Source organism: Sinohyriopsis cumingii, chromosome 4 (assembly GCF_028554795.1).
Source record: "Sinohyriopsis cumingii isolate HCF-2022 chromosome 4, ASM2855479v2, whole genome shotgun sequence".
In the NCBI taxonomy this organism is placed as follows: Eukaryota; Metazoa; Mollusca; class Bivalvia; order Unionida; family Unionidae; genus Sinohyriopsis; species Sinohyriopsis cumingii.
Genome location: NC_142964.1, coordinates 105,432,242 through 105,449,956, shown reverse-complemented (window position 1 = coordinate 105,449,956; position 17,715 = coordinate 105,432,242). Strand labels below are relative to the sequence as shown.

At 35.1% G+C, this 17,715-nt stretch overlaps 2 protein-coding genes across 3 annotated transcripts in view; both read right to left on the bottom strand.

Annotated features, from left to right (window-relative positions):
- The window catches only part of LOC149801828 (uncharacterized), a 447,130-nt gene that overhangs the window by 93,615 nt on the left and 335,800 nt on the right, over positions 1 to 17,715 (bottom strand). The gene's annotated exons all lie outside the window — the stretch shown is intronic.
- LOC149801830 (secretory carrier-associated membrane protein 1-like) overlaps positions 1 to 17,715 on the bottom strand; it is an 87,806-nt gene that overhangs the window by 25,018 nt on the left and 45,073 nt on the right. For both annotated transcript variants that reach the window (XM_089956199.1, XM_089956200.1), the window contains one exon: positions 6,641 to 6,707. In XM_089956199.1, coding sequence (XP_089812325.1) covers positions 6,641 to 6,707 — 67 coding nt within the window. The remainder of the gene's footprint in view (positions 1 to 6,640; positions 6,708 to 17,715) is intronic.

Sequence of the window (17,715 nt, the reverse complement as noted above, 5' to 3'; positions counted from 1 at the left end):
CAATAGCATGTAATAAATTTTTTTTTTAAAACTGACAATTAAATTGAAATAAATATTCTAGTAAACAAGAAGGATTAAATATGTTGATAAGGGTCAGGGTTTTAGAGATTCCTAAGTGAATTTTGTAGGCTATTGTGTTGTAAATAAAAAAGGCTCATAAGATCATTCTAGAAGGTTATTTTCCATTAAGTAATGGTTGTTTTCAGATAATGCTAATTGTAACCTGAGGTCAAGTATAGAACAATATCATCTTGTGACTGTAAGGATTCTACCAGTTCTGTTTTAACTTCTAGCACTTTAAGTTGTATTATGATGTAACCAGTTTGGGCTGAATTTTATTTTCTTCAAATTATTTAATGCAAGTGATTATTTTCTCTGGAAATACAAAATTGCTCTGACAAAATTCTTGGATAAAGACATTCACTGGAATTTATACTGAATTCAAACTTGGAATAATATTTCTGTGAGTCAACAAGAGACCTGACACATCAGCATGTAGCAGGCTATAACAGACACATCATTGTCTTCAATTTTGGATCTCTTTGTGACATGAACTCAGTTTTATTCAGGACTTTTTATTACTAGGACTTGTGTATTTAATTCTTAGATTATTTTTGGATTTAATTCGCACTCCTGTACGTTTTTTGTCGTATTTTGTATTCTAGGGAAATAAATTATTTCTTAAATTTTACAAATCTTTACTTTTTTCTGTTACTTATTTTAAGAACATAGACTCATAACATCATCCATATGAGAAGGTATGACAAGAAAGACAAGCATTATACACTAATTTATTATTAACCTACAATGGCATTCAAAGATATAGTCAGATGTTTATATGGGTCCTTTTGACAGTAAAATAATTTAAAAGTCATTCTCTTTTCCATTTCTAATTTACAGTTCTTAAATATAGAGAATGCTTCAAAAGATATGAGCAATCTTAAAATGGATGCCAGAATAGGCAACGTTTTATAATGGCTGTGCCTGGTCCACTAAATTGTAGCATGCTGCATGACAAGTCATATTCATCCCTTTAATTTAATTATCATTTTTAGTACATACAATACAAATCTACAACTCAAACAATGTGCCTTTCCAAAGGATCTGGGTACCATAAGTTGTTGATACCTGATGTATGTACCAGAACCAATTTTAACTACAATAAATTTATCTAGATGTTTGAAGTTCACAAAGAACATGGCTCTTGTGAAATGTCTGAAGATAAATTCCAAGAAAAAAATATTCATCGATTTTCTAATAAATTCATTAACATGTCTTCATTGGAATGCCATTATTTAGCATGCAAGATATATAGTAAGGCCTCCAAAATTGAGACTATAAATGTCATTATTTTAAAATCCTGATATTAGAAGCACTGGAGAAAATAAGTATGTGGAAAATAGGTGCCCATGGGCCCTCTGATTTTTACAACCAAAATAAGTACATGCACACCATAAATATATATTGGCATCAAAGTCAGACCCAACTGCAAATTGCACAGAACCAGATCTGCTGATGCATAATCTGCTGGCAAACCAAGATATATGCAGTCCATTGGACCAATCAGTATAACAAACCACTTACTACTGGATCTGCCAATGCATTATTCAATGGCAAATCAGGGTCTATGTTTGCAGTTCAACTTGAGTTATAAGCAAGTATGTATGGTAAGTGTTATTTTCTTCCAAATTAGACGGTATGATCATTTATCTCATTCTGATTCAGACTTCATGCAATAAAACCTTTCTTTAAATCAATATAAGGTGTACTTACATAGCATGTATTTTAAATTTGGTAGATAAGCATACATTTTTTAACTTTTAAAATAACTGCATCGAAATCTAAATTTAACTAACAATAAGCTCATATTATGAACTTTTTGTTAACCCTAACCCTTACTTTAGAAGTTCAATATGGGCATGTGACCTTCACTTATTTCAAAAATCAGTGTGCTAACCATCTAAGTTCACAACATTTCAGTATCCGAAAAACATTTTAGGAAAGATGTATTCAATGTTTTTATTCAATCTTATTTGCCAGTACTTATTTCACATTAATTCTGAAATGGTGGAGAGGGGAAATAGAAATATAGATTCAACATGTTGTTAAACACTTAATCCCTCTGGATTGCCATTCTTAGCTTGCAAATGTCTAAATCTGAATATGCTCCATACTAAATTTTACCAAATGTTCTATCTCATCAAGGGCTTACACAAGGTATTAAGATTAGCACTGGGTGATTTAACTACTCATGCCTCCTGCCTTTAAAATTATGTAAGAAATTCTATTTTCTCTGTAAGGAAACACTGTCTCTGAAATATCTCAAGGTGATAGCTACACATAATGTTAAAACTCTTACAGTACCTTCTCTGTTATCATCAAAAACAATCTCATTCAACTGAACTCCAGTTCTGCCAACCCTAACAAGACCTTCTTAGTAAGACATTTAATGTTTTTTTTCAGTTAAAATATATTGCAAGCATCAATAATTTTGATGAAAATGGAATAAACTGCATCACCATAAATTCAAGACTTTATCAAGTTGATAGTATTTCATTAATAGAATGTGATTCATCAAGAAATAACCCCACCTCATTCCGCAAGAATCCTCAAAAAAAGTACCCCATGGTCCCTAATTCTGAAAAAATGTATGCTCTATCCTACTGTTCAGCCCTGCCAATTATGTATTCTATTTATGCAACACTTTGTTTCCAAAGTAACATAAAAATATTGATAGAGTATGAAACATTTTCAGTATGAAAAGGCTCTTCAGTGCAACTTGCTCCAAATGTGTACCTAGTCTGGTTAAATTACCTTGCACAGTAATAGTTATGCTCTTGAAACAAAAATGTTTACAGACAGATGGATGGTCATAGCAATAACCATATCTCCTATATAACATACCAGAGAAGTAGAAAGATATTGTTTTAAAACAAAATTAAGGTATAAAAATTGTAAAAATTATCACTACTATAAAGTGTTTTCAAGTAAATATTTCAGGGATCCAACTTATTTGGTATGACTTGCAACAGATCTAATTCAGCTGGAGACCCAAAGCTTTAGGCTGACGAAACTTTTTCATGCAAAATGTACAGACCTACAGAAGTAAGACAATCCTCCAAAAACTAATGCAAACAAGCACTAAAAAAATTTTGTGGACATTCAATACAATTTGCCAAGTCTAATTGTTGTCACAAACATGCATCTTTCCTCAAGGACAATGAAACTTATTTGAACTAACCCTATGTCAAAATATATAAAGTACAAAAAAATTAAATAACATGCCAGAGACAAAACAGAATGAACCCCCATATAAGATGAATATATATGGAAATATATGGGCATTTACAAAGTTGCAGTCCTCACCCTAACACAGGAAATTATCAACTATAGCTTACCTGACATCATCAAAACACCTATTCATAATTAAATATGATTTAGCTTCTTGTTGATACCATTCGTTTACTTAAGTTATAAAATATACAGAGGATATTACAGAAGTGTGCATTTTAGATTAAATTTTGTAAGCCTTGGTGAGAATGAAGTTTAAAATATTTGACAAGTTTCACAAATTTCATTTGGAATGAGCACAGACTTATGAGTCTATTTAGATACTAATTTTATTTGATAAAACTATATAATGGTGTCGTGAAATGACTTTAAAATACATCTGGAATCTTCCATCACTATACACTGGCCTTACAAGACATCATCTGTGATGTCATGTGGTGGTATTATGTATTTTACATATTGGAAAATTCTGACCACATTGACCAAAGTAATACAATAGGTAGGTGATAAAAATGGCATCTAAAAGAGAATCTCATTTTGCCAACCTCATCGTGGGACATGGGAACACTTTGGATAATGGAGTTTAAGGAGATATTTGTAAGCAAAGATAACCACAGTTCAACTGTATAATGTGGAATAACGATGTACAATAAAAAATTCTTCTTCTCAATTTTTATTTCTTGTCTGTGAATCCATTCTATTATGCTACTTACATTAACTCAATTAGTTCACTGTGATTAAATATATAAAATAAATCAAACATGTAAATCACTGCATGATCCATTCAGAGAAAATAGATTTACACAAGGGAAAATATATATGTGGTACAGTTTACAGCAAATCAGCACACAAGTGGCTATGTAAAGCAAATAAAAAAGCAAGTTCAAGAAATGTAAAAATTAATTGCATGAACATTTAGAAGTTAAACCCTTCCAAAAATGTCAATTAAGAACAAGACAATAAATAAAAGACATAAAGATGTTAAAGTCCAGTAACATTTATATTAAAGAACAGATAAAGGTAACGTGTGTGTGTTATGGAATCATAACATAGCTTTAAACATTTTCAGTCATATCACTACAATGTCTGCAGTGTGTCAGTTTATAGTGATGTCTAGCACTGGGGCATCATGCCACATAGATGTAGCATCAAGTCCTTCCCAGTTACATTATCCTGACACCAGGCTGACCAGTCCTAATACTAACCTCTTAATGCTGAGCACCAAGAAAGGCAGCTGCTAGTACCATTTTAATAAGTCTTTGGTATGACTCACCTGGGTTTTCCACCTGCAATCTCCTGCGTCCGAGGTAGATGCTCTAACCATTACGCCACCGGAATGGTCCATGTAACACATTTAAAATCCTTAATTAAAATATGTTGTATAAACTGCATTCCCTTAAAAAGTCAAGATTTTCTTCAAGCAGTTCACTGTCTCACTGTGTGGAAACTGACACACTTGACTAGAATGTGCTTGACTGTCACAGGACACTGTCAGGGTACACCATCCAGTCAATGTTCATTCAGGATGTGTGCATTAGTCAGGTATGTTTGTCCGTTATGTGACAGGCACAATACCATCTCATTGCTCTAATTTGTTCTATATGTGGGAGACCACTATCCAATAATGGGTTTGAAGTTTTCATTCAAAATATTTTGTAATCTGTGATGAATATTCCGATTTATACAATACTTGAAGCCTGGATATGGAAGCTCTGGGGCAGCTTTGGCTGCTTTATCTGTCCTTTCATTACCTTTTATGTAAATGCTACTGGGCAGCCAACAGTGCAGAATATTTTTCCCAGACTGTGTAAGACCATGTAACTTGTTTTTATTTTTGTCAGAAGACACTGTTGACATGTTTTTTTCAAAAAAAGAATTCCTAATTAGAACTGTTCTGGTATCTAACAGGCACATGTATGATGCAGCATTCAGCAGGGCCCATTTTAGGCTGTACCCCTGTGCCAAAGACCCTTATTTTTTATTTGAAGCACCAGTAGGGCACATAAAAAAGACCCAAGAAAATAAGATAAAATTTTGTTATGGTCGACTTGGGACTGAATCCAGCACATCCCAAGACACTTTTTATAGTGCACTTGCTACAAAAGAATCTTAAGACTTATCAGCTGACTGATCTTGATTAGCTTCTGCACTAATTAAGGGTACATGGTGGATTATTCATGGAAAATGTAAAAAGAGCAGATGCTATCTTCTGCAAAAACACTGCTGCATTTATTTTTTAAATAATATACGAGGAACAAATGTTGACTCAAACATCCAAATATAAATCCTTGAGGAGAGAGGCTGTTTGAGCCTGAAGGATTCAAATCCCACTAAGGTTCATGACAAGGGAGACCGATAATGAGCACTTGGGTTGTGGCATTATTAATTTCTGCAATAAAAATTAGCTTTTCCAGGAATATACACTCTAAGAGTCGTCGTTGACTTAGAGAATAGCACAGTTTGCTCAAGTTTCATTGTAAACTAAAATAACCATGTCCATAACAGTGGACATGATTAATTCAACCGACAAGGGAACTGTATAAATTTATGCTGTTGTCTGACTTGTCAATGACTGATTCTAACCACATAATGCAAGAAAATTGGAAAAATTATTGCAGAAATTAATAGGTCAATGATACGAGTGCCTGTGATAATGATGTGTGTTTGAATTTTTTAATAACAATAGGGAAGAATATTTCCAAGCCCCGATTCTTTCTCAATGACCCTGCCTTTCAACCCAGTATGAGCCCACTTTTTTCATTTCTGTAATGACTTCAGATTTATTGAGTATTTTCATCACCTTACATTAATGAAATATCAACCAAATGATTTTCCGCTATCTCTGTGGACTAAAACTATTATAGTAACCATCTCCTTACAAGACACTTTTATAAAACCTACTGTTTAAGGTTATATCATGGGGTAAACATTACACAAGGGAACAAAAATAGTCTATATTCTAAAGTAAAATAGAGTTAATATTAGAGTTCTCTTTTTTAGATCAAGGAATTTTCAAAACTGCAGGTCACATTTTTGTGCAGTTTGCAAACATGATGATAACAAGAGCAAAATGCTATGGATGAACCATAATAACATTATCAAATTTAATCAAGTCTGGATAGTGAAATGGTAACACTCCAGCTTTGCATCTCTGTCATCTTGGGTTCTAACTTCTATTGTAGAATATGCAATAATAACTTGCTATCTACCTAGAATGATTTATTTTCCTCCAACTACAAGGAAGCTGCTCACCAACTAAAGTGTCAAGAGTTCTTATCATCATTCCAATTTTTTTTATATCAACATAAAATGAAAAATGTTGAAACTTAATTCATGCAATGAGCACTACCTTGAAAATTCATGTTTCTCATCTCCTGCTCCTTCCTTTGTAACTCTGCTGCTTTCCTTTCCAGTTCCTATTTAAATAATAAGCACAAAATAAAGTACAATGTTTTCCATTCTGATGAAATGCATTCCAGTTAGAAATGATAGAAAATGAACTATACCTGTAAAAATCTTGTAAAAAAGATATGTCAGCAATGATATGATTAAGTCTGAGGTCATGGGAGTTGTACCTAAACAATGGTTTCATTGTTGGTGGCAGTGACATTTCAATGTTAAATAGTTTTTGTGCAAGCCAAGCTGGTAGGCTTAAGCACTTGCAAATGTCTCTAAATCCATGGGTTCACACTCTTTCCTTGTGCTCCAGCAAATAATGTATGATTCTTAGAAAAAATTCATGTGTAAGAACATTATTCTGCAGAACACTACGCCCTGTATTCTATACAACTTTTAAGCAAGAAACTCAAGCTGTAGCTCAAAACTTCTAAATCAAATATGATACTTTGATTCATGTACATCATGTACATAATCAGTCTAACAGATAGACCCAAGTAAACATTTTTAAAGTTCTGTGACTTCAGCTCTACTGTAATCAATGTTTAATGATTCTGGTTTATGAGTCAAGTTTCTAGCTCAAAAAAATTTTAAAACCAAAGGAACTGCATTACCTGCCATCCATGCTATATGTTAATTTAAAAACTCAACAATTTTGGTTCTTTGAAAACAATGTGACCCCTAACCCAATCCATGAACTTAGTACAAAAAAGTGATTTTCCACAAAACCACAAATAGTGATATCCATGAAAAACAAGAGTTGCTCAGATGGACTGTCAATATGACCATGCATTCAAGAGTAGCAATAACAACTGTCAGATTTTCAAAATGGCCAACAAGGCAGCCAATTTGGAGGCTGATCAGCACTATTTTCATCTAGAACATAAGGAGTCTTCACATGGAAGACCCATGCTGAAAGGACTTTTCACTGAAAATGAGTAGTGATGATAAGCTCTTCAAGATAGTAGCCACGGTGATCATATTGAATGTCAGAACGGTACTATTTTCGTTAGGTCCAACTTAATATCACAAGTCTTCTACTGAAAACCTTCATGCTGATAAGATTGCATTATCAGGATTTTCAAGATCATCTTTTTCATTTAGAAGTAACCAGATATAGAAAGTCTTCCAGTGCAAACCTCATGTTGATATGAATTTCCACTCAGGAGTAGTGATACAAATGTGTTCAAGAAGAGCTTATATTGAAGGTAACAGTGGCACCATTTTTGTTTAGGACCAACTTTACATTATAAGAAGTCTTTCAGTTTAAACCCTATTCTAATAATATAATTCACTGAGAAGTAGTAATAACAAGATTTCCAAGATTGCCACTTTGGCATGCAGCTGTATTAGATGTCCAAGCAACACTGTTTTTCATTTTGGATCAAATAGGCCATGTAATACAGGTGTGCATGCGTGTTAAGTTTCATGGCAATCCTCCATGTAGTTTAGGAGGCATAGCAATAACAAACAGATGGACAGACAGAGAATTCAGAATTCATCTGAGTGATCTGCTACAACTGTAGTTTTGTATCTGTGGAAAATTCACTGCTAGTCATTTCTGCTTCCTGTACCTATTCTAGATAAACATTCTATGCACTGGGAAACTGCATTATTTCGTATGTACTTTAAGATAACACTGTACTACCTAGGTTGTGTATTGTTATACATAGTGATATGTGGCTCACTAATAAATTATTATATGTTGGGCATAACCAACTTTTGATCCGGAAATCGGATTCCACCGGATAGTATGAACTTCCGATTAATCGGAGTCGGACAAGGCAGGAACGACCGATTCGGATAATAAAAATAATAAAGTTGAATTTCTATAGCACCGTGTCTAACACTGCGTGTCATTCGATAGTGCGTTAATAAAGTTAAATAAGAAGTCAGAAAAGTCCAATATGGTCAACACAACGGGGTGAAACGATAATACTCGAGTTAGACCGAAAGATTTAAATTTATTAAAATATATAATACAGTCCTACCCGTTTATGTCAACATCCTCAATAATGAAGGCATAATATTGAATACATTGACACATGCTAATGAGGTATTAAAAGAAAATGCTTCTTACAATCGTAAATATAAATAAAGTTAATAAGGAAACTTTCACAGCACAATAAACTTGTTTCAATCACCGATCACTTTGGAAAATGCAAGAATCGATCAGATTTCATTGCTTTTATTTAAGTCGCCGCAAGAGGCCAACTTTATAGGACCAAACAAAAGCCTGTTTTATTTTTATTTGACCGCGACATTAAAGCATGGCGACAAGATCAACTAATTGTTGAATAAAGTACAGGATGGAACTGGCCGCTTGCCGACATAAATGATTAAGGCGGGAAAATTAAAGCCTGGCGGCAAGATCAACCAATTGTTGAACAAAGAATGGGTCGGAACTGGCAGCTGGTCGACATAAATGATTAGGCGGGAAAATTAAAGCGTATATGCTGCGTGGATGCATTGGAACTGTATGATAATGTAAATGAAATTTATATTAGCATACAGTGTGAAAAAATTGTGCTGAACTGTTGAGACTCTGCGGCTGCATCCATCATTAATCTCACATTACAGTTCTGACAGATACTGCGATGCTATGTTGTAGATAATCTTGAGTTTTGATATACGACTTTCCATAAACTGTCACTTTGTTTCTAGACATGCATCCCTCTCATGCACTATTTAGATACAGAATTTGTTGTATTGGCCACAATAACAAAATATTTCTAAGCCTTTACAGACAATAAAATTAAATGAAAATCTGATAAAAGTAAAAAAAATAATTTTATTTTAAAATGCCGCAAAAACAACGAAGCAAAATATGGGATTATTTTGAGATAAATGCCATAGATGAGTCAAAGGCAGATTGTTTGGTTCCACAGTGCAAGGATAAATTAAAACGAGGAGGTAATGATCCACGTTCATATGGAACCAGTGGACTTATCAATCACCTGCGTGCAAAACATCCGGATGAATATAAAAAGAAATGAAAAGCCGAAGAAGTAATGCAGCCTGGAAAGAAACACAGAGTACAGACAATAGAGTTCCTGCTAGAAAAGAAAAAACCGTTTGAGGCTAACAACCCACGCCAGTTAATCATAACTAAGAAGATCATAGAAATGATTGCGGCTGATGCTATGCCTTTCAGCATGATTAACAACGTAGGCTTCACTCGCTTTCTCAATGAACTTGAACCTCGTTACGTTATTCCATCCGAAGTCCATTTGTCAAGAACGCTTATTCCGGACTTATATTCTGCCATGAAGAGTAAAATTGTTATTTTACTAGAACAAGCAGCCTACATAAGTTTTACAAGTGACGTGTGGACGAGCACAAATAATTTGAATGCTTTCATTTCGCTTACCGCTCATTGGATTGACAGCAAGTGGAACAGGATGTCCATTGTTCTGTCACTACGAAATCTTGAAGACCGACACACGGGCCAAGTTATTTCGGATAACATCCTTGCAATGTTGGCAGCATGGTCTATTCCAGATGAAAAACGTGGAGTTCTCGTGCGGGATAATGGTGCGAGCATGAAAAAAGCGGCGGAGTTATCTGGATTGGATCACTTGGGATGTTTCACCCACACGATCCAGCTAGTTGTCAAGGTTGGACTTTTAAGTCAAAGATCCGTTATGGATGCTATTGTCACTGCTCGTGCAATCGTTGGGCGTTTTCGGCATTCAACTCAAGCCACAGAACAATTGCTCAGAATCCAGAAGTCTTTGACATGTGAGGACGGCACGCCATACCCGACACACCGTCTTATCCAGGATGTTACAACCCGCTGGAATTCTACGTTCTACATGCTCGAGCGCCTCATAGAACAAAAGAAAGCTATTGCCCTCTATTGTCAGGAAAATGATGGGGTTACAAATCTAATGGCACATGAGTGGAATTTGATGGAACGGGTTTTGATTACGCTTCGACCATTCGAACAGGAAACCAGGAATGCCAGTATGTCTACTGCAACAGCAAGTATGATCATCCCCAGTGTTCGCGTTCTCATGGCAACTTTAACAAAACCTGCAAGAGTCGGAGATGACATCGGAATACAGACCATGCGGGCGGACATGCTGAAAGATTTGCGTACACGTTATGAGGAAGTGGAGACAAACAAGTGTGTGCACTTGCAACGGTTTTGGATCCCACTTACAAATTGTTGGTTTTTAATGCGCATGGGCATGACGCTGTAAAACGCATGTTAATGGACGAACTACAGATCGAGTATGAAAAAACAATCACCGCTGTCAACATTCCAGCCTCAACAGAAGTGGATCCAGGACCTTCAACTTCGACTGGCCTAGATTCCTACTACCAGGAGTTATTTGCCTCTAGCACATCCGACCAAAATCTCGCCTCTGCATCCCTGTCATCTGAATTCACGTGCCAGCGCGAATTGGATTCGTATCTAGCTGAGAAAAATCAGCCGAGGACTTCACCACCAACGGACCCAGTTATATACTGGAAATCCCGGGAAAAAACGTTCCAGCTTCTGGCAGCTGTCGCTAAACGTTTTAGTTCAATACCGCCCTCTAGCGTCGATAGTGAAAGAAGTTTTAGCAATGCAGGTGCTATTTGCAGCAACAAACGATCGAGCATGCCCGCTGAAAAAACGGAGATGCTACTATTTCTTGCAAAGAACTTGGAAGTTATAAATTTTGATTATTAAATTTCTTTATTATCTATTAAACTGCGTGTTTTTACTTAGGTAGATGAAACATGGCAGAAATAAACTGCTTAACTTTAAAGTTATGTTATATTATATTATATTATATTATATTATGCGCTACATAAATATATCAATATTCAAGACTCTTTAACTCGCATTTCTAAATTTATTATATTATAATATCTTTGCCAAAAAACAAGAACAATATCACAGGAAAATAAATACTTAGGGCACCATAACACGTGGATTTCAGTTTGCGAGTTTTATTTGTAAAATCGTAAGTTTTTATAATTATTATGTATAACAATGTGATCGTAGAAAAAACGTTTATAATGTTTCAGTGCATTTTACAAAAATAAAAAATTTCATGGATTCTTTGTGGCTTTGAACTTCGTTGCATTTTGCTATAGTCCTGCCATATCCTTCCCCTTGTGACATCGGTGTGATATGCAAAACGTGTGTAACACGGTTTAAAAAGTTAATTTGAAAAACCTTTTAATTTAGCATTTCCGATTAATTGAATCATATCCGGAATCGGAAAAATTTCATGCCCAAAATCCGGAATCGGAAATCAGTAGAAAAATGCTAATCGGTTATGCCCTAATTATATGATACATGCCTATTTTTAAACAGTTTCAAATATCTTAATGTTGACAATGACAAGATCAATGATACTACCAATGTGGTCAGTGAAAAAAAACACATTTCTTTAAAATACAAATTCATATCATGGCTAAAGATTTTGGTCACTGATGTTTGTTATTGATAGAACCTTCTCAAGGCTGACAAAGAGATCAAAATAAGGTAATTGTGTTTCAGAAGCCTATAGCTTATTGATCATAATTAATGTCCTTATACAGTAGCCCAGAATGCTGTATTATCGCAGTACTTAATATTCTTACCAGTACATATTAAAACTGTTTTGCTATTGCTGCCTGCTTATAATTTGTAAAGTTTCAATGACTTTCCTTCTTTCTATTCCTATATAAAATCTTTGTCAATTGAAGATCATAAATGTAAATAAAACAGCACATGGTGGCTGACCCAGATAAACATAACATGGAGGAAGAACTCTATCATGGTAGTTTGTCTAACTTATGTATGGTAGCATGCAGGTACAGTAAAACCTGTCGTGAGCGACCTCTGCTATGAGTGACCACCTGTCATTTCCGACCACAATCGTAATGCACAGATCGATTTTACTATATAAACGCTCTGTTATGAATGACCACCTGCTCAACGCGACCAGCGACCGCGATTTCTTGGCAAAATATGCATTTTGACACTGCTATGAACGACCGCCTCACCAAAAAAACAAAACAGATCGACACCACTGACCTTAACTTAATCCTTTGTAAACACTAGACCTCGGGATAAATGTAGTATGCAAACAAAGTGCACATTAAATAACACTATAGCTGAACAACCATATATCGAGATAAACACCTGTAACCATCATTTAATCCTTTGTAACAAAGACTGCATACATAGTAAAGATTGCTTTAATAAAGTATTTTTAAAAAATGTGTCTTTCTACAGTATCAGTTTTGTGAAATTTACAACTCCAGCGTACGGTGTCATTTGTAAACTGCAGTAAACCAGACTAAAGTACATGTCACTAACCGCCACTGTAGTGCCGAAGTCATGTGAATTGCCAGTAAGAGTAACATCAAAGGGAGTAATGATGGATATATGCAGTCAATTTAGAGGTTTGTATTTTTTCTTTATCTTTATGAAAACTCACAAAACGCCGGTAGTCCTCATGTCCCAGTGAGAAATTGTTTGAAAGGGCTTCAGTGTAGGTTTGAGTACATCATTTGTCTTTCCAGTTAATCCATAAGGCCTGGAGGGTGAAAGAGCTCATTGTCTTTAATACTAGTAAGTGAGAATCATTTCCAGATTTTTTTAAAATTATTTTTTATTTCTTTTGTTAGTGTTTCACCAAGCCACCATCTGTTTACTTGGGTGCAGATGGTCGCAACCTTTGTTTATCGAGCTATAACGCTGTTGATTTAAACTTCGTCTCAGAATAAATGTATTGTTTCTTGATGAGTTAATTGTCTTTTGGTTTCATTCATTGGTACATAATATATATTTATTCCACATTTCCCCAAAACCTGATAAAAACCGATAGTCTTTATAACGTCAACACTAATAACAATGGCAGAACCTCCGCTGAAAAAAAGAAAAATTTTAACACTGGAAGAATGGATTAATGTCATTGAAAGAAATGAAAAACGGGAGACTGCTTGCAAAATAGCAGTCAGCTTAAGCGTCGGTAAAACGCAAGTTCAAAATGTAATCCAAGACAAGGAGTCCATTAGAAACGAATGGCAGAAAGGTGCACAAGCACAGAGGAAATATGCCATGGCACGACGGACAGTTTACGGAGACCTGAACGAGCGAGTATGGGAGTGGTTTTGTGTTGCAAGGAGTAAAAACATACCAGTAAGTGGAAAGTTGATTCAGGAAAAGGCAATAATTGAGATACATGTTCAGACCAAACAGCTGAGTAAAACATGTCAACAAAGTATAATAGATTTTTTAAAAAAAACAAGTGAATAAGTGTATAGAATTATATACATCATATCTAACTGTTCATTTTTTGTACATATTAATGTGATGCTGAAATATAAATTTTATTCTTGTTGTTTGATAAATGTATATCTTTATTATATAAAGATATTTTGAGAGGAATGCAAGCAATATTTAACAAGATTTATGAATAAAGGATATGATACATGTACAGTGAGTATGGGTTTTATTTATTTGTCAACAATGCTAACTACTGACCCTGAAAACCAGTCCATTTTCACACACCTCTTATGAGAGACCACCTGTCTTGAGAGACCGCTTTTGGTTGGCAGAAGGGGCGGTCTCTCATAACAGGTTTTACTGTATTATAATAAACAAAATATACAACTTACCTATGAGAAGAAATGTCCACGCATGTACTAGTATAATATTTCCACAATAAACGAGTATGTGTGTGTGAGTGATTAGGATTTTTAATGCAGCTTTAACAATTTTCCAGTTATATCGCTACAATGTCTGCAGTCTGGCAGTTTATAGTGATGTTCCACCCAGTCACATTATCCTGTCACCAGGCCGAATAGTTTTAACACTAACCTCTTAATGCTGAGCACCAAGCTGGCAGCTGCTAGTAACATTTTTGTAAATCTTTGGTATGACTCAGCCGGGGATCGAAACCACGACCTCCTGCATCCGAGGCAGACACTCTAACCACTAGGCCACCGGAGCGGTCATAAAAGATTTGAATCTGTGCTTTAATTCATTGCTGATTTGTTCGATCTGATAACTATCTGTGGGAATACCAACAACTTGCCAATCCAGAGTTCCATCAGGTTATTTTTTATGCAAATACCAATGAATTATTTGCCTGCAACCCATCAAATTTGATCTGATATTTGGCCAACTATGAATTACTCGTAATAGTGCTGGTGTAATTTCTTTCGCTCAACCTGCAGTTGGAAAGTTGATGCTGAACTCAGAATTGGTTGAGTCTGGTTATCTCAGTCCGGTCATATCAGTCATGGTGTACACGTGCTAAGAACTACTTTTGCTGTGTGTGTGTGTGTGTGTGTGATTTGGATTTTTAACATAGCTTTAACAATTTTCCAGTTGTATCGCTATGATGTCGGCAGTGTGGCAGTTTATAGTGATGTCTAGCACTGGGGCATCATGCCACAGACTTGTAGCATGATGTCCCATCCAGTCACATTATCCTGACACCAGGCTGACCAGTCCTAACACTAACCTCTTAATGCTGAGCGCCAAGTGAGGCAGCTGTTAGTACTATTTGTGTAAGTATTTGGTATGATTCAGCTGGGGTTCAAACCCATCACCTCCCGCTTCCGAGGTGGACGCTCTAACCACCAGCATACATGCCAACCTCTGATGAGGAAAAAGTGTAATCCATGTGGTCAAAAAGAGGAATCCAAGCAGAAAAAGAGGAATCCACATATAACATGCTAAAAATTCAATAAACAATGGTTTATTTGCCCCTCTCGTCTTTTAATATCCTTTACTGCTTCAAGTTTTCATATGTAGCACTTTTAGCTTTCAAAAGCAACAGATTTTCATGTTGCATTTTAAAACACTTTGTACCAGCTGAGACCATGAATGTTTTGCAAACCATCTCCATAGGGGAATTTCTGGAGCATGTAATCACATGCTGTAGCATAATAATCTCTAACATTATCATAAAACACCTTCACAGCAAGAGTAGAATTGTGTTCTATGAATTCTCTTGTTCTGCACCAATAGCAAGATCTTCATTATCTTTCTATTAAGAACTCGGTAAATAACACCTCTGCATTAATAACATTCATGTCCGCACTTTAGTTCTGCTGTAGACAAGAAGTTACCTTAGTATTGGAGTTTGTAAGACGAGCTAATTCGATGTGTTTCTTTGTTTTTGAGTGTTTCTCCACACAAAATTGACCACAATGCCCAATATTAAAATTGTTTCCGCACAGACTGCAATGAGCATGATGCTGCCCTAGAATACATGGACTTGTATCGTTGCTTGGAACGCTGTATTATGCCATTCATGTATTCATCTTTGAAGGATTCTTTTTTTTTTTGTCTTTTTCTGATCCACCTGTGAAATTCTTTGAAAAAATATGTGCTCTAACACAAACATCGACTAGAATACATCTGAAGACTTTTAGCGCCAAATAGTAACATTATTTCCACACGGCCTGCAATAGATGTCACGTGATGCTGCCCTCGTGTCCTCATCTTTGGAGGATTCTGTTATTTTATGTTTCGTATATTTTTGGTCTTTTTCTAATCCATCTGTGAAATTATTTGAAAGGATATGTTTTTGCTCTCATACACGCATCGACTAATATAAATTATACTTTTTAGCGCCAAATACATATAGACTGGTTCTGTTCTAAATATAAATCAGAAAAAAAAGAATCTGCGAGTAAAGATTAAAAATTAGAATACCAGTCTGTTCTCTCCTCACTAAGCCATACCGCTGCTATAAATAGATTATGAGGTCGAAAGTTTGAAAGTAGAACCAGCATGGTTCTGGGTAATAGGATAGGATTGGCATGTAGCCAACCATTACGCTTTTGGTGTAATCATTATGCTTTTTTTCACTAAATTACGTCTTACGCGTAAACGTATATGGATTACGCTTTTTCGGTATATCCACCTTCCAAAACAATAAATTGTTTGTTTTCTCATTTTTACTAATATCCCATTAATCCCACAGACCTTATTTTAGAAAAGACGGCTTCTACGTAACTACAATATAAGAGTATGCTTGTCCGTGCACTTTCCTAACGGTATTATGTTCTATTTATAGCAACTATCCTATTACCCAGAAACATGCTGGTTCTACTTTCAAACTTTCGACCTCGTAATCTATTTATAGCAGCTGTATGGCTTAGTGAGGAGAGAACAGACTTGTATTCTGATTTTTAATCTTTACTTGCAGATTCTTTTTTTCTAATTTATATTTAGTACAGAACCAGTCTATATGTATTTGGCGCTAAAAAGTACTAGGCCAGCGGAGTGGTCCACAATAAATGAAAGGGTCCAATGATAAAATTGAACACACTATTGTAATTCAAGTGTAAATCTATGAATAACAACATTACAAATTAAAAGCAATTATTATTTAACTTTATATGAATTTTAAATGCAGTGTGGGCAAAGAAATGTAAATATATAACAACTATTAATTATATTATTACTGAAATATTACTGACTTCAAGAAAGTTTAACTGTTATTATGTTCTTATTTACATATGAGAAGTATGATCATAAGCAATATTTTGCAAATATTGGTCCATATTGGCTACCATGGAATGAAATTTCAACCATAACCTTTTAATGATATGTATGTCACTATCAGTATATGGACTATAATCATCAAACATCAGACGATACACTGAATATATTTTGTGATCAAAGCCAATGCAGGTATAGCAAGTTCAACTGGAGTTTTGTATATGATGATCAACGTAAATGCATGCACTTTACAAAAAGGTGATGTTCCTCTTTTTCATTGTAAACTTATAAAAAATGTTGACATTTTAGAAGAAATTGTGCTGTAAGATATTTGTGTCCTTACCACCTACAGCTTTACTTCTGTAAATAACTGCTAGATAGCGTGTGTCCAAAATTAATAGGAAAATCCTGTTTGCTGCGATAATATAGAGCCCGCGATAATAAAGCATTGGAGTAAAAGGATTAAATTTCATGAAGATTAGGTTTACCAAGATCCAAATTGACATAAAAACTGGCAGATAGTATATTTCTGAATATTTGTTTGGCATTTTACTGACCATCCCCACCCTACCCACCCC